This window comes from Copadichromis virginalis, linkage group LG5 (genome assembly GCF_057382275.1).
Source record: "Copadichromis virginalis isolate Kocher_CV1m ecotype Utaka linkage group LG5, C_Virginalis_male_GT1.1, whole genome shotgun sequence".
NCBI classification, from domain to species: Eukaryota; Metazoa; Chordata; class Actinopteri; order Cichliformes; family Cichlidae; genus Copadichromis; species Copadichromis virginalis.
Genome location: NC_140622.1, coordinates 37,051,942 through 37,076,895, shown reverse-complemented (window position 1 = coordinate 37,076,895; position 24,954 = coordinate 37,051,942). Strand labels below are relative to the sequence as shown.

General features: G+C 41.2%; 1 protein-coding gene across 1 annotated transcript; it reads right to left on the bottom strand.

The window, feature by feature from the left end:
• Positions 1-5,912: 5,912 nt before the first annotated feature.
• Positions 5,913-19,673, bottom strand: inka2 (inka box actin regulator 2). The gene is made up of 2 exons (XM_085457625.1): positions 19,164-19,673; positions 5,913-9,140 (listed from the first exon to the last, which is right to left on the bottom strand). The coding sequence occupies exons 1-2, from the start codon at positions 19,233-19,235 to the stop codon at positions 7,887-7,889; spliced, it is 1,326 nt and encodes a 441-aa protein (XP_085313751.1). The 5' UTR covers positions 19,236-19,673; the 3' UTR covers positions 5,913-7,886.
• Positions 19,674-24,954: the final 5,281 nt, after the last annotated feature.

Below are 24,954 nucleotides of genomic sequence, written 5' to 3'. Positions count from 1 at the left end.
TTGTGGTTTTAAGATGTAGTCTTTCATTTCCAAAAGTTCGGGGTGTTTATGTGCTACTACAAATGACCGAGGGTTTCACTAGCTTCAGCATGTGTGACTGTGTATATAAAGAAGTCTCGTGTTTCTTGTGGGAACCTGCGGATAGCTGCACTGAGTGACGATTCTGGACTTTTAGTTGCTGACGATTATAAAAAGTGAAACATGAGCGCATTCCTGAGGGTCGAGGTAGAGCTGTGGGGCTGCACAGCTGAGGGGTTATTGAAAGACAAGTGCTCAGCAGGAAATTAGCCTGCAGTAGGATGCAGAGAGGTCACAGAAACAAGCATGCACACGCTAAAGTTCATGGTCCACACTGCCTTCCCAGTTCACTTCTCCCACTCATAAAACCATCCACTTATCTCAAAATGTGATCATCATGCACGTCATTATATTGAAGCATTAAATCACAGTTGACTGTTGAGTTGTAACATGACCCTGTCTTTGTGTTCAGACCTCTCCTGAATCTAAGCGCTGCACACTCTCTGATTTGTAACGTTACAACGTTACTGTGCTGCACTGCATTGCGTGCCCCAGATTTGGGGTAGGAGCTGTGTTGTGAGGCAGTGAAAGAGCGACAGCTGACTATCTGGGACCAGAAATAAGGGGGGGGGGGGGGGGGGGGGGTGAGTGGGGCTTGGACAAGAGGAGGAGGAGGTGGTCAGATAATAAGCATCCATTGCTGGGATCCCTGAGGAAGAGACGGACTACATCTGCAGCTGTTGCATGAGCACATGCACACGTGTTTGTGCACGCACACGCTAACACACAGAGTTTATTCTTTTATTTCACAGTTTTAATCTATGATGCTCACTGACCTGTTCGCAGAGTGTTGTGTAATGTTCTAATGTGTTTTGGGAGATGGCACTAAAAGAAGAGAGAGATAATATTTATTTAAATTTCAATCAGACATAAAGATCAGAGAATAGCTTTTTTTTATTAAGAAAAAACGTGATGAGAAGTAATTTCAAATGGAAAAAAAATCATTTTAGTGCTACATATTAATTTAAATTAAAGCAAGGATTAATTTAGTAAATTGTGTCATAAAATTAACAAAGAAATTGGTGAAAATGCCGACAACCAGTGGCGTGTCTAGAAAATTTTTGTTGGGGGGGCCAGGTAGGGGTACAGATTTGGAGAAGGGTGGCAGATTTAATTGGCAGATAATGTTTAAAAAAAAAATTCTACCAACCCTTAACCATAATTCAATAATCCTATAAACCTAATAACCAAATGCACTTTTAACTCTTATTAGAATGAGATTTTAACCACTACGGTGCAAAGTTTTTAGATACTGCGTTGATAAAGTACAAGAGATACAATCAGTGCTTTGTCAGTGCTTACTCAGCATTCAAGGACATCAATATTTGCATAGTATTTTTACTGACATATAGTGCACATATGTTTTGGGCAAAAACATTTTTGAAAATTAAAATACGAACATTTGTAACAAACAATTGACAAATTAGCCAATGCCAATGCAAAACTTTATCTGCCTGTTAAAAAAAGAAGATAATCTTCTCACAAACTGGTGTTTGATTTTGAAACAGGAAAAAAGTGGGGAAACAACTGAAAAGACTAATATTTGAATAAAACCTGAAAGCAAGTAAATACTTTCTATGCTGCCTTATGGTAAACTTTGGTAATATTGATAAAGAACAACACTGGCTGATGATAAAATACAGTCAGCTGGCATGGTGACACTGCCAGTATTAACCTGCAGGGCTGGACTGGGACAAAAAAATTGGGCATTTTTACTACAGACCGACCCACCAGGTATTAAAGCCATAAAGCCTTTGAATGAAAACAAATGCTGTTGTGACAGTGATGTACAGTCTTGTTGGTATATGTATGATTTCTATACATTTTACGTCAGATAAAAACTTTGGTTGTAAGATTTAGATAATTATTTAATAAAAACTAGATATTTTAAATGAGAATAAGAAAGAAAAGTATTTCTTTGTGCCCCCTTTCCCTGTTAATGCCCTACCTGGCCCCCTGGCAAAACTTTGCTAGACCCGCCCCTGCACAGTTACCAGCTGTCTGCTACATAAAAAAGGATCCTGGTGTTATTTGTCTCTCAGAAACAGTTCATAACTTCAACTCATTCATGTCACCTAAAAGGTAAACCTGTTTCTCCATCACCTGTTCAGCTCTGATGATTCAGTAAGGACATCTCCTGGTTTCATCTTCATGTTTCCCTCTCACCACATATCTAAACAGACATCATGACCAGCAGCTTTACAGCTGTGGCTCCAGCAAACATCAGCTGATACTAGAAATTAATATTAAATACATTCTAACAACAGCCGATCAAGCTTAAACGTGCTGCTGTTGTTTAGCGCAATATCCGCTGGTTTCCTCTTTCTGGCGCAAAGTGGGCGATAAACAAACAAGAGAGAAAAGCCGATCAGCTGATCATTGATCAGTTTCATGATTGAAGTAGCAACAGGAGAGGGAGGGGGAGAGAATGAGAGAAGAAGAGGCAGCTGTGCAGCAAAGACACAGAATAACTCCAGCTTTGTGCCTTTTTTCCATTCTAGCTAAAGTCCGGGACAAACTGCGTCTCTTCTCAGCTCAATACGAAACGCGTAATATTTTCTCTGAATGAGGGACCATTCCATTTTTTTAAGGAGCCGTTGGCAACTCTACTAACCTTATGAATAAAATAAAGTTCACTATCAGTAACATCATAGCACCCACCCAGCTGTATAAAAACTCCGTCAAACTGGCTAGAACGCAGTACGAGTTATTGCAACTGACAGTAAAAAGTCAGCAACATGAAAATAAACTCCACCTAAACTTGGTTTATATCTGACCCAGATAGACTGCAGCTCATAACTTCTTACCTGAAGTTCAGTTCACCTGACACTCGGACTGGCGGCTGCTTCGGGGCTCTCCTCCTGCCTCCCCTTCCCTCATCCACCTGTTGCCTCTGTGGAAGCCCCGCCATAGCCACCACCAAACAACGGAGTTATTTCTACACATCGACCTGCATCTGGCCAATCCACCACCTCTCATTGTTCATGCCATTACAAAAAAAAAATAATAATAAGTCACCTGGCACATGCCCGGTATGCCCGATGGCCAGTCCAGCTATGTTAACCTGCAACCAAATCTGCAGCTCCATACAGCAATGTTACGACTTAGATTATATCTTATAACTCATAACTCTTATGTTAGCTGCCCTCAGTAGCATACTGTCAGAAATATTCCACGGCTGCAATAATTCTTTAAGTGTTATTTTTTTCCTTGGTATTCTAATTTCACCGAAGTTTACTAAACTCAACAAACTTGATATTACTTACCGGGACATTTATTCTGTCCTCATTTTCTTTCACCGAAAAATTGTTTCCTGCAGTGCCATCTTTCGCGCTTGGCTCTCCTACCTTTGCTAACGTGATGCGCATAGCGCAGAAGCGATGCTGCATTCACTTACACTCGGATATCTGAGCGTCACCGTGAAAACATAATCGGACATTTGATATTTGATTGAATTTTATTGTTTTGCCTTTGGGGTGGCACCTGGGGTGGCCAGTCTGGTTTGGGGGGTGGCCTGTGCGCCCCCAGGCCACCCCGCTGGACACGCCATTGCCGACAACCAATGACGATTTCTTGAAATAGGTTTTGACCAGTTCAAAAATAAGCACAGTTAATTCAATTTAATTCAATTCAATTCAGCTTATTTATCTAGCACCAAATCACAGCAACAGCTGCCTCAAGACACTTTATATTGTAAGGTGAAGACCCTACAGCAGGGGTCCAACTCCAGGCCCCGAGGGTCGGTGTCCTGCAGGTTTTAGATCTCACCCTGGGTCAACACACCTGAATCAAATTACTAGTTTATCACCAGGCTTCTGGAGAACCTCAAGACATGTTGAGGAGGTAATTTAGCCATTTAAATCAGCTGTGATGGATCAAGCACACATCTTAAACTTGCAGGACATTGGTACTTGAGGTCTGGAGTTGGACACCCCTGCCGTACAGTAATACAGAGAAAACCCCTACAATCAGATGACCTCCCTATGAGCAAGCACATTGCCAACAGCTGTGTAAAAAGCTAAAAGTGTCATATTTAAGAAGGTGTAACTAGTAACAATTTTGCCATTTTAGTTTTAGATTTGACTCATTTAAAACTTTCAGTGATTAAATCCGTTCTGCTCTGTGCTCGTAATGGTGCATCAGGGCTATTACGACACTTTCTCAGTTTTCTAGGATTACAGTGAGGAAAAATGTAATGTCCTATAAGATAATAAAGTGGGGAAAATGCTTAATAAAACAGAAGCGGTCATTTGCTTGGCTTGAATCAACAGAATAATGTTCAGCCACAGAATATCATGTAAGAGAGTTATACTATAAATAGGATATAAAAGCCCAGGACCGCAGTCGCAGTAAGAACTGCTTTCTTTTCTTGGACAGAGTGCTCGGGGACTGAAAGATAAACTGATTGATGCAGTTTGATGTGCGTCTCATAAAAAGCATCTCAGGGATTGAGCGTCGTGAAGTGCAGAGCAGCAGAGTTCATGTTAACTTTGCTTATTTATTGAACAGGCTGATGGAGTTATGGTCCGAATTTAGAATCAGTTTGGTGAAGAGTTGATGCTCTGGCTGGAAGTGACTTGCCGGCTTTCCCCTTGGTGAACCTGTTAGACACACAGCACCAACTTACTGTAGTGCAGATGTAGAGGTAAATAAAACCAAATCCCAGAAAATCTGTTCTGTTAATCTTAATGTACCATTTTCAGTGGGAGAAACATTTCACCGCTCATATGACGTCTTCAGCCTACATTTTCAGACTCTGGGATTTCCTTACTCGGATTATTGAACATGCATCAAGAACTGTTTTCTTCAGAAAATGGACATATAGATAAAATAAAATAAACATATATTTTAATGGTAGCAACAACCAGAGTTAAAATGATGCTGTTAGAACTCACTCAGGTGAGCAGACAAAGCATATCCCAAAAGGCCATTGCAGGGACCCGTGTTTGAGTCAAGCATTTACAGAAATATAAAGAATGCTAACTATTTTTTTTTTATTGGAAGGTTGCCGGTTCGAGCCCCGCCTCCGACAGGCTCGGTTGTTGTGTCCTTGGGCAAGGCACTTCACCCGTTGCCTACTGGTGGTGGTCAGAGGGCCTGGTGGCGCCAGTGTCCGGCAGCCTCGCCTCTGTTCCCAGGGTAGCTGTGGCTACAATGTAGCTTGCCATCATGAGTGTGTGAATGGGTGGATGACTGAATGTAGTGTAAAGCTATACAAATACAGGCCATTTACCATTTTGTTAACCTTTGATGTCCAGTTTCTATGTGTGTTAAAGTTGTAATTTTACTTTAAATCTGATTGTGTGAGTTTTAGTTTATTTTGCCTCCCCGTGTTTCCTTATTGTTAACTTTCTGTCTTTGTGGAAGTGGTTTCCTGTTTTTATTTTGGTAGTCATTTTTCTCTCGTGTCTTCTATTTTAGTTTTTATTGTGTGCCATTTCCCTAATTAATTTCAGCTGTATCTAGTTTCCAAGTTGTCTCCGCTTCCATTGTTGCCTATTGTGTCTTTCCAGATTGAGCTGGTTAGTGTTCTTGTGCAGAATGTCTGTGAACTTGATCATGTTTACCTTTCATTAGTTTGATTTCTGCTGTTTGCTTTATGTTTTGGACAAATTAATGCCTCTTGAATCTTCCATTTGTTTCCTCTTCCTGCGACACACCCTTTCATTAATTGCCTTGAATATATTATAACTACTGTGTCATAATGTATTAGTTAGCATTACCAGAAAAGATTTACATGGACTGTAATTATATTTCCCAAACATGTCTAGTTTCCGTGTCAGTTCTACAGTAGAGAAAGATGTTGCACAAACGAACACACTGATGCACAAAAGCAGCATTTCATTCTGAAAACAGATTTAATTTACAAAGAGTCAGTGACAGTTTTACAGTGCACATGACACAAGATCACCACTGAAGGTTCGCAGAACCTCGATGAAAAATATCAACAACAGTGCTGAGAATTACACTTAGAAGACAGCTTTAATAGGAAGAAATAAATGTTACAGTTACATATATGTACTACGTGTCATGACATCTCAGACTGCACTTTCTGGCAGAAGAAACTGTCTGTGTGTGTTGAACCCTCAGACTGTGCAGTATATGTATTGACCTGATTACTGAAACAGAGACAGCACCATATGGATCAACTGGCCAAGACACTCAAAACCACCTCTGAGGCCTAATCCCTGCTGGCTAAGATTATTGGTCTGGTATCACATCAAAAACTGAGTGAAAATAATGTTTTTTTCCTTTAATATTAAGTTAAGAATATCAGATTGTCCTTGCATATCAGTGGTCCCTTAATAATAATAACAATAAAAAAACACGAATCAATAGTGGGCAGTGTCGTCTGTGACCTGAGGGAGTTTGTGAAGGAAGCTATAGTTTGATTTGAACTGTTATGGTTCTGCTTGAAATGAAAAATACTGAAACTGTTTATTATGGTACAATAGAATAAATAATGTAGATTAAATATGACCTCACTGGTTTGTAGTTTAAGTACAAGAGCTGTAGCAATGTTTACACAATCAGCTGTTATGGTGACATTTATCTGCGCAGAATAATGAAAATCATGCGATGGGATATTACAGTAAATGAGTCTTATTGCTGCTGTTTGATGACAAATATGTACAATGTTCTGTACATTTAGCCTGTTCAGTTTGTTGTACCTTTCACAGATTATGGGTCCTATATCTGTTACAGCCCTGTAATGCATTCGCCTGCATATATACAGTATATAACACAGTCAGTTAATTCACAAAGCTCTGGGATTAAAGAAGCCCATTTTGCATCTTTAAGCTTGTGGCGAACATACTTTACATAATGTCTGAGTACCAGATGGCTGTCAGTTAGTCAGTACTTGGGGTTGGCTGTGCCATCTTTACCCCCTCCTCTCTCTGCATAGCAGCCCACGAGGACTTTGGTTGACTCAACATTTGCCATGTCTACATAGCAGAGAACTAAAGAGAGTGCTTCCAACATGACAGCAACCACAGCATTTCTGATTACGAGGGACAGATCTCAAAGTTTAATGTACAAAGTTTGAACTAGTCATGCACCGTATTGCTGTTATGCTTTTAAAGCAAGACAAAAAAATATATATACTGGAAACCCATTCTGAATGTGGCAGTGCTTTCTCCTGTGTGGCATTCGCTCCCTGAGCAAAGGTGAACAAGACGAGTTCATGTAGTCATGAGTTTCCAGGTTGTTACAGCCGTTTTGGAAATAAAAGGGAAGCTGAGGACTCTATAGTGGCAGTGCGTTCAGTAACAGCTGTTTGTAGCATCATTTATAAAAACAGTAACCATGCAATTCAACAGTTGGTGTTGCTATTTATAGATGCAAAGAAGTGCAAAGAAGTGTGTCCTGTAGAGCAGAAGTGGAAAAAGTCTGCATTAAAAAGATTTAAATTGATAGTGACATTCTGAGAATGGTGTACCGTCTTTTAGGAGAACATGAAAATCCAGTCATACATGCACACGTGTGAAGGAGTTTGAATAATACAAAAGTTGCAGCATAAACCCTAAAAAAGTCTCATTCTTTCTCAGATGCATCGCAGCATACACTCACACGGACACATCAAGCGAGGTCTGGGTTTTTGGATTGTCAGACGAAATGTTGCCCTGATAATCTCTCAGTCGCAGGAGAAACACGATGTGGGTGTGAATTTAGCGGTTCATTTTTGGAAGTTAACTGTGTCCAAGCCTCTCGTTCATTCATGCTCCTTTATCACAGCCAAAATCCTACAGCACCTGTCACACGCTCAATCTGGCGTCACTGGCAGTCTGTTGGCCAGAGACTCGCTGTCAGACCCACACAGCTGTGTTGTAGTCAAACAAGGGCTGCATTTTCTCCAGACCAGTCTCTGGCTGCCTTCTGTCTAAATAAATCCCTGCAAATGGCTGCTGGTAAAACTGGTGCAAGTGTTGGTGGTGGTTCCTCTCTGTCTCTGGAAGATGCATACATGTGCTGCTTTTGCCCTGCTGTCCATTCGCCCAGAACGGCAGGTAAAAGCTGCCTTTTGAACTTTTGGGAAGCAATTTCTTCGGCCTTTTATAGAGGTCACCCTCTGGAAGCTCAGGAGCCACCCAGCCTGGCCTCTCCTTGAGCAGCTTGTCCCGGTCAGGCCGGACGCTTCGCAGGAACTTCTTGAAGATGTTTGTGGTGAATGAGAACTTTTTGCAGATCTCCTGTGAGCGGCTGAGGCGTAGAGGGTGAGCTGGGGTGTCTGGTCTTTCTGTCCCACCATCCATTCTCTCCTCTCTCCTCTTTGCCCTTTCTTCTTCTTCTCCTTCCTCCTTGTCCACCTCAGGCAGGTCTAGCCAGTTGCCCACAAGGTCTGCAAATACATTGTCCCCCAGAACTAATGGTTGACGGTTGCGACAGCGGCTCATGAGCGAAGAAGTCCAGTCACTGGCGTCATCTGTGCTGTCTTGGGAGTAGTCGCTATCTAAGGAAGGACCCTCTCTTGAGAGACTGTACAGGATTCCAGGCAGGTCCACTATCTGTGCACGACGGGGACGGGGATGGCTAGGGTAGGCCTCTGGTGGAGGATTTCCCACAACTGGTCCACAGAAGTCCACTTGAGGGGCAGTATATCCTGACCACCTTCTCGGTATAGACTCCAGGTCAGTTTCACTTCTTGCATTTCTTGCATTTCTTGAGCTCCGTGCACTTCTTTGACTTCTTTCACTCTCGCTCTCTAGGCTGGATGACGAGGAGGATGAGGTTTCCAGACTGCTTCTGTTTTCTGATAGACTAGTCGAGTTTCTGCTTTCCAAAGACTGCCTTGAACTCGGCATGTGATTCGGGCTGGGCTCCTCAGACATGGTTTCTCTGATACAGCGGCTCTGATCCTCTCCTGAAGCTGATGCTGCTGCAGCTGGTGGTTCAGCAGCAGCAGTTGAAGCCGTGTGGGGCATTCCCCGGTTAATAGGCCGCCCTGAAATGTCAAGATTTTCTAGTGCCGTCTGGACCTGAAGGAGCTTGAGTTCCTGAAGGGCTCCCATCATTGAATTCATCTGAGCATGGAGGCCATCTCCAGCTTCTTTCATGGATAACTGCAGAAAGACAGAGAGAAAAATAAAGATAAAGGACTGATAGCGGTATTCACATTTACATTTGTGTTTCACACACACAGACAAAAAAATCTCATTGCACAAGAGCAACTGACAACAGTCATTCATTCCAGCAAATATTAACAGTTATTATCCCTGGTAAAAAATTTGCTAAATTCAACATGGATCTATCTACTGCGATGACCCCCTTATGAATAATGGAGCAGGCTAAAGAAACTTATTAAAAAGATAAGTTATTGTACTAAGCCTGTTTTTTATCTCTTCACTTGTGGGTTTTAGGGTATGTTTAATTATGTGGTCATGTGACCTAGTTTTGGATGACAGGCTGGGGTCCCATATGGCCAGCGTATGAGCGAGAATCCAACTAGTGACAGCTGTAGAACACACTTGCTTTCATTTAAAAAAAAAAAAAACATCTATAATTTCCTTTTTACTTCCTTTCATTTGATTTATCATATCTGCTTTCTCCTCTGAGCCCATTGTATTCGTGTGTTCTACTCTCTGTGCAGCAGTAATCATCCTCTCTGCTTTTAACCTCCTCCGCCTCTCTTCCTGTTCTCATCTGTTTGAAAGCCTGCGTCATGTGACCTGGACTAACTGTCTTCTCCTGAAGGCAGCCACACAACCCAGAGCCAGCATCCTAACCCGTGTCTTAACTTCCAGCCTTGAATCACTGCATGCCCTCTGAATAACTGTCTTAGATATTATAGGTTTCTCTGCTATGATTTCATAACATGCTACTGATTGATGAATGAAAAATAAAGCATCTGTGAAAAGACACGAGGAAGCATGCAAGGAATTTTGAAAAATTAGTTCACGGGAAATTTTGGTGAAAATCTTGCAGAGCACACCTTCAGATGAACATGACTACACTTCCATAGAAGATGCTCTTAGTCAACCAACAAAAACAAATACCTTTAAACTAAACTTTAAAATAAATTGCTACTATGAGAATAAACAGGCAGCTGTAATAAAAACCTACACCTTACCTTAAAATAAAATTTAAAAAAAGCAGCAGGTTTTGATCCTCCTGGCTGCACCTCAGTCAGCCCGTCACTGTCTCTCACCTTTCAAATGGATCAGTCTGACTGCCTCTATATGTATCCCCCTCCAATGGAGGGACACCACTGGGAGTGACAGCCAATCACCACTGCCCATCTAGACTATAATCCCCAAATACAATGTGTGTGTGTGAGGGGGTGGATGGGGGGACTCACTCAGGCGGAAACGGAATAACAATGAAAGGAGCGAGAGGGGTGGTGAGAGTCAGCCATATGAGCAGAGATGGAAAGGGTGGGGGCAAACAGGGGGGAATCCTTTGCCATATGTTTAGATGTCGAAGAGAAAACTGTTGATGGATTTAATTATGAATGACACCATTAGAACATAAGAAGGGGATGCAGAGGGCAGGAGGTTGGATGTAGGTGCAACAAAATTAGGCTGCGATACTTAGATCTCCAGGGAACAGTGATTATGCTGATCCTGGGTGGGAAAAGTTGCTGCATAGTGCAGTTGGCATTACAGCATCGTAATCAAAGCTTCTTATTACTGTGTGAGAAGGGATATGAGTTTTTTTTTAATGTGGGAAAATTGACAAATGTGACAAATTCTTAGACAACATTTTGATTTAAAAAGTAAAACACAAGGCATAAAAATGTGTGAAATGTATGGAAAAGTCAGAATTGCTAGCTCAAAATATGCTAAAGTTAGTCCTCACTTTGTTAGTCCACTACTTCATCCCAGAATGTGACATCAATTCCTGGCCATTCCTCTGGCACCATGTTTACATTTAGAGAAATGTCTCAGCAACTATTGGATTGATTGTCATTAAATCTGGCACATCATTTACTTCACAGGATGAAGTTAATTACTTGCAGAGCTACCAACATGTCAAATTTTTAATATGTCCTGATTTTATAACCAACCATGCCACGCTGTTCACATCAGCCTCAGCCTTATAGAGTATGTTCACTGTTAATTAAAAGCTTCAGAAAACGTTTTGAATGCGATTAACATTTAAACCTACTGAACATCAGCATGTTGTCACGGAGAGCCTGTCCGCATGCCCCATTTAGCTTAGACACCACTGTGTCCAAGTGCAGCATCTTGGAGTTCCAGTGACCGTGCAGACCCTTAAAGGAAGTTCATGGTTTCTGCATGTCTGTAAATGTCTGCAACACAGGAATTTTGCTGTCTGCTCAAGCAGAAAGGGAGCAAGTTCACCAAAAGTGCATGTGCTAGACATTTTTCATGCACAGAATAAATACAGGGCAGCATGGTGGCATGGGGGTCAGCACTGTTGCCTAACAGTAAGAGGGAGCTGGGTTCGAATCTACCATCTGGCTGGGCCCTTTGTGTCTCCACGAGTTCTCTCCGAGCCCTCCAGTAATTTTAAATTAGACCTATGTGTGAATGTGAGTCTGAGTTAAGCCTGCGACAGATTGGCGACCTGTCCAGGGTGTACACCACCTCTATAATCAGAAGAAAATGAATGGATGGATTATAAATATGACAACATCTGCTCTGCTTTCATTTAGCACTTGCACAACTTCAATAATGAATTTACAAAATTTAACCATATCAAAACATTTTTGGAGAAACAGAGTCACACAGATGCAGTGATTTAATTATTGCAAACTATTCTGCATATTATGTTCTTAAATTATTAATGAACATATAAAATAGACCAACTTTCCTTTTCTTTCTTTTCTAATATAGAAAAGAAAGAAAATAATATTTCTATATATATAATATATAGAAATATTAGCTCACAGTGTCATAAAGTTTAAAGAGCAAAAAAAAAATCTCTTCATTGAAACACTGGTTTATTACATGTTTGTCATTCATCCAATTTGGACTGTCTACATACACTTGAAGCACAGTGACCTGGCTTTGACACCAATACACTATCCTTTACCATCAGCAGTAAATCTCTGCATTAAAACACTTGGCTTATCACGACATATGGCTGAGTAGATGCACGCGGGCGTGAATAACCTCTAAGATCAGATAATAGGCCTATCAATGCACATGCGGGGATGACAGGCCTCTGAGCTTCCCGCTGGCTCGCTAAATTAGGAAGTGAAGGTACATGTAATTAGCACAATAAGGTTGTCTCTTGTCTTTGTGCCTTTCACATATGGCTGACTTCATTAGCTGTAATTGTCTGCGTCCTGGGAAAGGCTGGGAAAGGGTGCATAATTACGGTTTACTTTCTTACACAAGAAAAGTCAACAAGACTTGAGGCAAAAGGGGAGTTATGTATTTATCATTGCATTTTTGGAGCCTTCAGTAAAGTTTATCCCAGGATCAGGATTGCTTTAATGTATTAAATTTGCTTTTGTAATATCATCTTCTAGGTATGCAGACTCAAAGAGCTGCACCTGTTTACACACGCTAACCTCAAACACTGCAGTTTAACATTCACGTGCAACTTTTCCATTATCCCTAAAATGCAGACACTCCCCACAGTTATTTAAAAACACAGTGTTGTTTACTGGCATTTCTATTCTAAGGCGATATTAATAATTCATACTATGCTCTGGGGAACAAACAGGGGAACAGCAGTAAGCCAAACCCTATTATTCTACCTTTAACATGCCAACTAACTCCAGGCACTCCGCTGCCATTTCAAAGCTGAATTTTGTGGCCCAAATATGTCAGCCTTTTCATCCCTCATCCGATATCTTACTCAGAATGCCAAAAGTGACTTAAAAATGTTGTCCTGCGGCGGTTTCTTGTTTAGACACAGATGTTACGGAAATCCTAAGATGTCTCACTTTTACAATGTGTGAATCAGCCCAGGGCCTGGCAGACCTGAGAGGACCTACACGCGCACCTTAAGGGTTTAAGGACAAAAACGGAGATGAGAAATAATGTCTGTCTAATCTAATTTAACAAGAGAACTGGGATGAAATTGGCGCTGCAGGGAATTGTTGTACTGCCCAGAAACACTTTAATCATTAATGCAGTCTTGTGAAGTTTGGTTAAATCTTCTTTTTTCCCTTTATTTAATCGAGAGAGTATGCATTTCTTTGAGAATGTGAAAAATTTGAAAAAAATAAGACAAACATTTAATCCCCCCCTAAACCCTCTACTTTCTCTTCTGGCTGCAGTGATGTTAGACAAGGAGACATAATTGCCAATCAAGGGCTGAATGCTTCAGAGTTTAAGAACAAAGGCTGGCAGCCTTCATCTAATACTGAATAGAGGCTTATTAAAAAGTGGTGGGCTATTTAATTAAGAGCTTTAAAAAAAAGTTTATAGGTGATTCTTTATTTCAGAGCCACATGTCAGATCTTTCTAACTGTGAAGACGCTTCTAGAAAACCATTCAATATACATGCAAGTGAATTAAATACCACAAAGTATAAATAAATCAGTGCTCCTGCTCTGCTGTCTGTCAAGATCAAGTTCTGCCTTGATCATGGTTTCGGTATTACCTCATGTCAGTTATGAAGGGAAAAATAATGCGCTGTGCAAACACACTGAGCTCACACATCCACGCAAGTCCAGACTTGCCTCAGTAGAACGAAGTCAGTGTACTTTTTTAGAGCATGGATGCTGTGTTCAGATTATTAGGAGGAAAATAAACCCAAACAAGTAATCAAAAACAAACCAGTGCTCTATTCTGCCTACAAAATGCAGGCCATTCACTGTTGTTGTTTGTTAGTAGCTGAAGGGGGGAGGCCAAGGTTATCAGACCCAAAAGGTCTTCCTGTTTGGAAGGCGCTGACCAGCAGCAGCATCTATAGTGTGTACTCCCCTTCCTCCACCTCCACCCCTAATTAAATATGAATGGTGATCTGTGTGGGTCAAGGACAGGAATGGGTTCTCTGTCTGGGGGATACACACAAGGTCTCTGTGGCTGAACTGCTGTGGATGGCCCCGAGGTCACGATAAAGAGGGTAATAAATCTGCGCAGCATTTAGTGAAAGAAATAAATTACTATGCACATGGCAATGAATGCCTCTTTGACAAAAAAAAGGTTATATGGTGACTCTGTTTGGCCTGTATGTCCTCCGGGTCGCATTCAGGAGACGAAGAAGTGTGAATGATAAACATAAAAGCCTTCTTGTACTTTAATTTTAGAAGATGTTCTCATTTTTAGGAAAATGTTTTGCTTCTCCTCCCTACTCAGATAATAGAGCTGTCTCTTTATGGTTTAGCAAAACTATCTGCAACACTTAGGGGTAAATGAAAATGGGGAACTAGGTGAACCACAACTTTTAAAATGAACCAGTCGAGAGCAAATATAACTGTTTGTAGGTCCTGCTGGCCAACAAAGACTCCCTGATGACCTTTTCAGAAAAAGGGAGGTGGTTTAATAGCTTGTTTCCTGCTTGAGCTCATTTATGCTGCCGTGGGAGATGTAGGATGATTAGGATCCATATCATCATCTTTGGCAGATGATATTTGGAGACGGTCTGGGACCCAATCTGTTGTTGTCCTGGCGGGAACTCCTCACTGGAAGCAATAATCAGTCACGTAGAAGCTCGATAGCACAGGAGTTGACGTCAGCGCCTCGTGTGGGGGCAGTGAAAGTGCTCATCCAATTCTCAGCCCCCCTCTAAGATCAAAAGGAGCGCTAAATCACACAAGCATTTCCTAAAGAAAATAAATGTGGTTGCTGATGCTGGGTTTTTTTTCTGTGTGCATCATCTAGTACATTTTTCAACTGATAGTGAATGGCTGTGCAAAGCCTTTAATGCAGTGTTTTTTTTAAGCCATTTAAAAATGTGCAGCTTATTTACAGTTTTTCAATTTGGAATTTGAAACATTTTGGATATTTATACTTGTACTGTATTGGATTGCTAAGTCATAAATGTCGTTTTGATTTAAAGGAATTCATCTTCAGTATTTTTTATATTGTATTTTCATTTTTAAAATACTGGAAATGCTTATAATGACCGACTTCTGTAATATGAAAGTGGATCTAGAGAATTCTCCAAAAGTTGATTCTGTTCATCTGGACGTAGCGTATCCAAGTCACTTGGATGAGTGACGAAATGTTTCTCCCACAAAACGCTACGTCCAGATGAACAGAATCAACTTTTGGAGATTTACTTACCTGGATTATTGAGCATGCATCAAGAAGATCTAGAGAAGTATATCTTAAATCTTGTTTTTAGCTTTTGACCACTTTTGACCCAAAACCCTTGGATAAACTTACTCTACTGAATGACTGTCAGTGTTACTGGCTAGACAGTAAACACAGAAAGGCTAATTACTGCTGAGGGGAAGGTCAAATCCCTCAGGAGATGGTAAAGATCAAAACAGAGCTGAAAGATGAGCGAATGTATTGGAGTTACTTTTATCTGGAGGTCAGAGAAAAACATAATCTTAAATTCTAATATTGAGGTGTCAGCTGTTGTTAAGATGAACAGCTGTTTGATAATAGATGTTTCAATTTGTGGTTTGTTCTGAACCCTCAGTGCTGTATATATGTTATTTTTAAAAAGAACAAATTTATAAATATAACTTCAACAGTGTCAGACAAGATGTAATGCAAAGGTCAGAGCATAGAGAATACCGATCTATACCTCACACGTTGTTTCCAGTGAACGTATAAGGTAAGGAGGTCAGGACTTGATCTTACACTAACAGGATTGCACGTGTGGTCACAACAGCAGCATTAACTTAACTTGTTCACTCTGCATCCAAGAAAAAAAAGGCCAAAATAAATCTGATATCTTGGGCAGTGATTTCATTTTCCATTCTGTGAACCATGAAAAAGCCGGTTACGTGTGCAGAGTCATAATGATAAACAGGCTTTGTTAAAGGTTTGTAGCTCAGTCTCAAACACAATGATCACCCACGCAAACCCCACAGCTGCCACCAAGAGTTGGTCCAATTTTAGCCGAGGGGAAGGAAGGGCAGTTTGGAGAACGGGAGCCACAGGGGGAGCCACAAAACAAACGGGCTTAAAGTTAAGCCACAACCCTGCTTTGTGTACAGCTTTCAGCTCCAACGCCCAAAAGGTAACAAAGAACTTTCCAGAAGACACAACAGGCTTGGCACTCAGGTGCACTTCTCTCAGATTTCATGACTTCATGGTTGCTGGCTTTGGTGTTGAATTCCAAGGTGACAGTCATGTTTCAAATTCGCCTCAGGTGTGAAAGAGAAAAAGGGGGCACGCTGCATGTGAAGTCGGCTTCAGCGGCGATGATATGAAACGCTCTGATTTATGTTTTAGTGTCTGACGCTGCTAACCAGGTGTGAACCCTACATTTAGACAATGTGAGTCAAAGACGTGTCACCGTTTGCATTTTCAACATCAAGTAGGCAGGAAGAGCTTATGTTTTCTTTGTCATGACTGTCTGTTTGCTGCACCAATCATGAGTCATGCATAGGTTTGAAATGATTTCATTGTTGTCATTACTGTCTATCCTCAGGATTTCAGAGGACTCGTGTATTTCTTTTAAAGAATAAAGTTAAACGACTGTTTTCAGTTTGAGTCACACAGGAAGACAGATGGTGCTATATACCTGACTGTCAGGTTTGATATTTAATGGATTTGTTGTGATGGACATGGTCAGCAGTTGAAGAAATTAGACCCCAAGCTTTTCAAGTTTGAGGGTCAAACTTTCAAGTGTGACCTGTCTGTACTTCCCACAAGGACCCACACCCTCAACCGCTGACACAGTGCCCACACTTTCATATCACACTCCTGTTGTAGAGCTGACAGGACATCAGGGTTTGGGTTTCAGTGTGTCTAACGTGAAACACTGAAGTCATGCTGGCATTCACGTGACTTTCGTATAGCCTTTGAATGCCACATTCAGGCTTCTTTGTTGCTATAGACACAAACAAACTCAACTATGTAGATTTTCTTGTTTCATTGTAACTTTTTAGTCAGGAGTATTAGAATATATCAGGTAAAGGTTTAAGGGACTATACTATTATTTTTGCTCCTTCCATTCAGTTGCCCTTGTGTGTAACGTTCACTGCATGCCATTTTTCAAGACATGCACAATCAGCTTAAGCTCTTACATGCATTTTTCTACCAGCTTGTGCCTATTTTCATTCATATCTATAAAATATGACATACAGCTAGCAGACATTTAAAACTTAGCCTGGTTCCAGCCCTCATACAACTGACATTTGAGCTCCTTACCAACTTTTTTCTTCCAATTCCAGATGGAAAGTAAGAAAAAAAAAGTAAAACGCACACAAAAGGCTGATACTGCTAAACACAACCCAACACAGAGAAAGAGAAATGGCATATTTCTTTGACTTATGTGATAAAAGTAAACTCTGCTCTGACTGGACATAATGTTGGCAAGATGGAAAAGTTACTCCCTGCTGAATGGTTGGGATAAAATCTAAACTTCTCCCAACAGAAAATAGATACCATAAACACAGAGGCTATAATTAAGTGAAAGCGATATCTGGTTTGATTGGAAAGCTACATTTCTGTGCTGTTTTTGAGAAAATAGTGTTATAATGCAGTTATATCAGTCTGCACTCATTGCGTTGCAAACAAATGACAAATGTGAATACGAACTTGATGTTGATTGTGATGGATTGTGTAGCTCGAGTTCTGTTGCTTTTATGCTGCATGGAAATGAATGAAAACACAGCAGGAAAAAACAAAACATCATGCAAAATGGTTTTTGGAATGATTTAAGGTCATGCTGTTTGTAGTAAGTGTTCCAAAACATGCGTAACTGGTATGGTCCAAAATTGCTGACTTCAAAGCCACAAATTCGCAAGAGATGTCCAGGAGCCGCTTGACTCGGCATCACAGCTGTAAGTCGACTGTTAGATGTTTGTGATCTCTGTGTTGCTGATAGAGCCGGTTTTACCGCTCTCCACTGAACACTGGATGAAAATCAGTCACAGTGGAAAGGAAAGTGACAACCTTGGCATAGACACCCCTTATTTCTGAACAACAGATTGCATCCCACATGGTCTTGAGAGCAGGGGGAGACTGCCTCAGCTTTTTAACTGGCATCTGCTCCCCGTTCTCCTGTTTGATCCTCGGCATGGCATGACACTTTTTCTATTATGTTACCAAACTGCGATGTGGCAGCCCTAACACAACATGTCCTTCTGGCATCAACGTCAACTCCCCTTAAATCTCAAGTGCCACTTCACAGACGTGTGGCTAATTTGGAGCAGCAAGTCATGAAGTCACAGAGCAGATTAAGCTGCAAAACATGCAGCCACGCAAGGCCTTTCTGCAGGCCAGTGGCTGGACAAAAAGGGGGGGGGGAATCAGTCGCTGCTTTGAAGATGATTCCAAATGAAATCTGTGCCAGTTAAGGCTCCTCAGAAAATGGGTCTACAGTGTGTCACTGCCAGATGATTTTGGGCACGAGGGTGAAGCTTACAGATTTTGTTTTTACATTTCAAAGAAGAGGAAAGAAATGGCAGACTAAATGTACTCACATCAAACATGGTAGATGAGAGGAGACATGAAAATATTAAATAACGGAGTCTAACAAATTCATTTAGAGCATGGAAACGTGATGAAACTCAATGTGACTGCCAATTTCACTCACTCCCCTGTGAGAGCTGGAGCTCCGAACAGTCTGTTGCAACACATGATTAAATTTACTACAAGGCACCAAGAATAGTGTGAACCTTAAATCGCTTTCTTTCAAGAATCCATAACCCAGCGCAGAGTATTTATGACAAGAAAAAACCGTCTTGAGCTCATTAAGCTTAAAACATCTGTCCCAGATGCGTGGACAGAGAGGAGGGAAATGTACACATGCCTCTGGTGTGCTCAGAGCTTTAAGCCCACACAGATTAATGCGATTTAAAAAGACACACATGCACCCTCAGCTGAAAACTAGACTCCAGAATATTAGACTTGGAAATGTAGAAATGTTTCAGGACACATAGGGCGCAATAAAGCGACATTTCTAAATTTAAAATGTGAAAATTGTTAAATATTTAATGTAAAACGCGTATAAGCGGTAAAAGTGCTCAAAATACACACGAATAAAGTAAAACAGCGGTCCAGGGTAACAACACAAGAAGATACAACGGAACCTACCAGCTCTTGCTTCAGTCGCCTCAGACACGCATCCATGTTTTTGCTTTCTTGTTTGGCGAGCCGCTGTTCCATTTTTCTTTCTTTCTTTCTTTTTTCTTGAAAGACAGGAATTCAGCTGAACCGCTTCGCCAGTCCCTGCTCGAACATGACTATTGACGCTTTAAGAAGAGCAGAAAACAATTGGCAATTGAAGATGCGCAGATCCTGCCGAGGAATGCGCGCGCGGCTCAAAATGACGCGAATCTCGTGGTTTAAATCCTGATGACGAAAATCTGTTTACTCCAAAAAAATTAATAAATAATACAAAAATGATAATGAGCTCCTTCATGTGGCTGCACCAACAGACTGGGTCCGTGTTTCTCTCTTTCAGTGGCCCCTGCTTGGCTGCTGTCAGTGTCGTGTGTGTTGCTCAGTCTGTTTTTCCCCCTGCTGCTATTTTCTCATTCAAGAGGAGCGCTTACGTTGGCCATCCAATTTCCTCCAATGAGCGAGCCTCCCAGGGCCTCTCAAGCCAGGATAAAACGCGGATCCATCATTTACTATGCGCGAGCAGAACTGTCCACAGCAGCTCAAAAGAGAGACCGACCATCTGGAAATATCCAAATAAAGGCTGAAAGATAAGATAGTTGGGTTTGCTGAAAGAGCGCATTTTCCATAAAACAGACAAATATATTCAGCAGTCCCTGTTGCATTACACTGGACTGAAAGAGGATGTGTTTAAGAGAAACCATACGCGTCCATAGGAACAGTTTCCTGGCCACCTTCGCTGCGCAGAGAGGAAACACCTGAGCTGTGGGCTTTTGTTACAAGACACGGGTATGATTAGAATAAGGGAAGGAAGTATTGCACATACAAAGAAGCAAATGGAAGTTGCTGTAAACATTCCCTGCCTCGCAGAATAGATTGGATTCATCTGAAAGTTTGCACATGCAGCTCGTGTTCAATTTGCAATCTAGAGATGCCAAGAAAACTTGATGAGGTCTCCTTTACTTCAAAATGATTTACTTTATATGACAATTACTATACCAAAGAAAGCAAAAGGAAGAAACTTTAGGTAAATTACATTAACAATAAAAAATACGATTATTTATAATCAGGAAGAATTACGTAAAATCCCAAGAGGATGCTAAATGGTGCATGGTGTCACCAGCTGTCATTAATTTTATTTTAATTCAGTATTTCCCCCTGTGTGATTTAGAGAAATACTTTCAAACAACTTCCCCCAATGAATAAATAAATAACAATTAGAGAGATACTCCGTGATTTTCAGTTTGCGTGGTTATAATGAGCCAGAATTGAAAGAAAATCACCAGTCACCCGTTTTGTTTTCTGCCAGGGATGAGCTTTGCCTGACATTCAGGAAACTTTGTGCCCCCTGACCTGCTTTCGGTCATGTTGAAGGTTCAGTGTCTTGCATGATGTTGGTGATGCTTCCCAGATGGATGCAGAGAGAAAGGGGAGGAAGCAGCTCTATCTCAGATTCCAAAAGCAATGAAACTCGGAAAATAAATAAATCATCTGAGTCTGACTCAACATCTGAGAGAAGAGCTTTAACTGACTTGTATGTTTTATTCTCATATTCTTTATAAACATTCAGTGTCTGGAAATGATAACAGAGTCTTCTTCTGTGTTTTACAGCAGATTTATTACTCTGTGTCTGTTCAGTGTCATTTTGACAGCAGATTTAGACCTGCATTGATTTTTCAATTAATAATAACAATAAAGAGCAACCTATTCCAGATACAGGATGTGATCCTCACCGCCCTCACTCTAATCTGGAGGGAGTGTTGAGAAACAGTGTTGAATCCAGTTTCTGTGAGATTACTAAAAGCCTCTTTGTGATTTCACAAACATCTATGTCTCCTTCTGACTGACATAATGCAAAATATTGTCTAGACAGTCCTGATGACTAACTTTCAAAACACTCTATTGATCTAAAAGTGAACACACGATTGTCCTAACAACACTTTCTAATTCAGTTCAATTAAATTTTATTTTACTATGCCAAATCACAACAACAGTCTCCTCAAGGTGCTATATATTGTAAGGTAGACCCTACAATAACACATACAGAGAAAAACCCAACAACCCCCTATGAGCTTTGGTGACAGTGGGGAGGAAAAACTCCCTTTTAACAGGAAGAAACCTCCGGCAGAACTGGGGTCAGGGAGGGGCGGGGCCATCTGCTATGGGAGAGAGAAGGAAGACAGGATAAAAGACGCTGTGGAAGAGAGACAGAGATTAATAACAAGTAATGATTCAATGCAGAGAGGTCTATTGACACATAGTGAGTGAGAAAGGTGACTGAATAAGAAAAACTCAATGCATCATGAGAATCCCCCAGCATTCTACACCTATTGCGGCATAACTAAGGGAAGATTCAGGATCACCTGATCCAGCCTTAACTATGTGCTTTAGCAAAAAGGAAAGTTTTAAGCCAAATCTTAAAAGTAGAGATAGTGTCTGTCTCCCGAATTCAAATTGGAAGCTGGTTCCACAGAAGAGGGGCCTGAAAACTGAAGGCTCTGCCTCCCATTCTACTTTTAAATACTCCAAGAACAACAAGTAAGTCTGCAGAACAAGAGCGAAGTGCTCTAATGGGGTGATATGTTACTAAGGTCACTAAGATAAGATGGGGCCTGATTATTTAAGACCTTGTATTTAAGGAACAGGGTATTGAATTCAAGTCTGGGTTTAACAGGAGAAGCCAATATAGGAGAAATATGGTCTCTCTTTCTAGTCCCAGTCAGTACTCTTGCTCCAGCATTTTGGATTAACTGAAGGCTTTTCAGGATCCTGATAATGACGAATTACAGTAGACCAGCCTAGAAGTAATAAATACATGAACTAGTTTTTCAGCATCACTCTGGGACAGGATTTTTCAAATTTTAGAGATAAATTTTGCCCAAATGGAAGAAAGCAGTCATCCATATTTGTTTAATATGTGCATTGAGGGACTTTCTAAGCTTGTAATTGTTTGGCTTTGCTGTGTATTTAACATGAGCTGATAAGAGTACCAGTTTCAGGCATGTGTACAAACTTTAAATGGTAAATGGCCTGTATTTGTATAGCACTTTACTAGTCCCTAAGGACCCCAAAGCGCTTTACACATTCAGTCATCCACCCATTGGTGATGGCAGCTACATTGTAGCCACAGCCACCCTGGGGCGCACTGACAGAGGCAAGGCTGCCGAACACTGGCGCTACCGGGCCCTCTGACCACCACCAGTAGGCAACGGGTGAAGTGTCTTGCCCAACGACCCAGACTGTCCAAGAAGGGCTCAAACCAACAACCTTCCAACTCTTGAACCACAATCGCCCTTTACTCTGAAGCCTTTTAACAATCTTGTATGTCAACAAAAAATTGCAGGGACAGCACTGTTGCATCACAGCCCCAGGAAAGGAAGACCAAGAGTCACCTCTGCTGCTGAGGATAAATTAATCTGAGTCACCAGCCTCAGAAATGACAGGTAAACAGCACTTCAGATTAGAGCTCAGATAAATGCCACACAGAGTTCCAGTAACAGGGACATGTCTACATCAACTGTTCAGAGGAGACTGTGCGAATCCTTTATGGTCAGACAGCTGCTAAGAAACCACTACTAAGGAAAAGCAACAAGCAAAAGAGATTTGTTTGGGCAAAGAAACACATGGAATGGACATTAGACCAGTGCAAATCTGTGCTTTGGTCTGATGAGTCCAAATTTGAGATCCTTGGTTCCACTTGGCGTGTCTTTGTGCGACACAGAAAAAGTGAAGGGATGGTCTCTGCATACATGGTTCCCACTGTGAAGCACGGAGGAGAAGGTGGTGTGGGCTTGCTTTGCTGGTGACACTGTTGGGGATTTATTTTTCAACAGGACAATGACCCCAAGCACACCTCCAGGCTGTGTAGGGGCTATTTGTCCAAGGAGGAGAGTGATGGAGCGCTACACCTGATGGCCTGGCCTCCACAGTCACCTGACCTAAACCCAATTGAGATGGTCTGGGATGAGATGGACTACAGAGTGAAGGCAAAAGGGCCAACAAGTGCTCAGCATCTCTGGGAACTCCTTCAAGACTGTTGGAAAACCATTTCAGGTGACGATCTCATGAAGCTCATCGAGAGAATGCCAAGAGTGTGCAAAGCAGCAATCAAAGCCAAGCGTGGCTAGTTTGAAGAATCTACAATATAAAACATGTTTTGAGTTATTTCACACTTTTTGGTTTTACTTCATAATTCCAAATGTATTTATTCACATTTTTCATGCTTTCAGTAAGAATCTACAACGTAAATAGTCATGAAAATAAAGAAAAACCATTAAATGAGAAGGTGTGCCTAAACGTTTGACTAGTAGTGTATATTAGAAATAAAAAAATAAATTAAATTATCTCAACCAATAAATTTCTATATGAATGATCTGAGGGGCAGCAGGGTGGCATGGTGGTTAGCACTGTTGTCGCACAGCAAGAAGGCCCTGAGTTCATCATTCTGGGGTCTTTCTGTGTGGAGTTTGCATGTTCTCCCCGTGTTTGCGTGGCTTCCTCCCAGAGTAAGCGAATGGATGGATGATCTGAGAACACTCATCATTAAGAGTTTTTTTTTTTTTTGCAGTACCAGATTAAAAGGGACTTTTTCTCCTGCATGCCAGCTTTAGTCAAATGTTTCAGTCACATGGAAAAAAATGACTCCATCAAACTTTCTTTGTGCCTGCAAACTAATTTTTTTTAAAGGAAACTCATATGAGAATGAGTGTACTGTCCTCCTCAGGACTGATATGATGACACATGTGTCTATTTAACATTTAGCAGGCTGGTTCGTGATCAAGCAGATTCATAGCAAATGTGATCCAGACCTGCAGCTGTTTCTTGTTCACGAGCCTACTTCCTCCCAGCTGTCAGCATGAGCATACACTAGATAAGGCAGCGTCTCCTCAGATCACTCAGCACGGCAACACAGGCTGCACAGCGGCAACTGCCTAACTGCACATCAGCACAGAAAGTTTTATGATCCTCACTGTGACTCACTTACTGTGATGACTTGTTTTGGTTTTTGCGTTCAGGCCAAAAAGGAATTTAATCACTGAGAAAAGAAAAAGCATAACAGTATGTGGATTTATTGTCATTAAAAAAAGCAGAACAATAAGCCAATTACAGAGCTGCTCTGCTGAAAATAAGACACCAAAAGCTAAACCATGAAACTAAAACATACTGCACATCCATTCATCCATCCAGTCCAATGCAATCATGTGCATCTCTTCATTTTAAGTGGCCAGAGACTTGTTTAGCAATGAAAGCAGTGAAAGATGACTTTTGATATCTATAGTTGCTTTGCCAGCAGCTTACCACCTCAAACAGAGCACTTATGTGGAAAGCTACACAAAGGCTACTGCACATGTTACTACAAGTTGCGCCTTTGGATTGCCTTTAACCAAATGTACAACATTTGAACAAGTTTGGCTAACAAGCTCTCTACATGTGCATGCCAGTGTGCAAAATCCTGTAGGACTCAGACGTTAATCACACTAATCATCTTTTATTTCAAATAGCTTCTGATAGTTTTTAAGAACCCCTACGCTGGTTGAAATCCCACTATTATCAAAACATAAGATGTAAAATTACTTGCTGAAGTCAATCAGTGTAAACTGAGGGTTAACTGTGCCATCAGAACCAGTAATCTCTCTTCAAAGCTCAAATAAATTATACACCTGGTCTTTTAATGGTGGTATTGTGTGTGTGAGTGCGGTTCTCTCCGTGTGTTAAGTTACTTCATTTTACTGAACTGCACAAGATGCATGCTTTCATGTTTTGC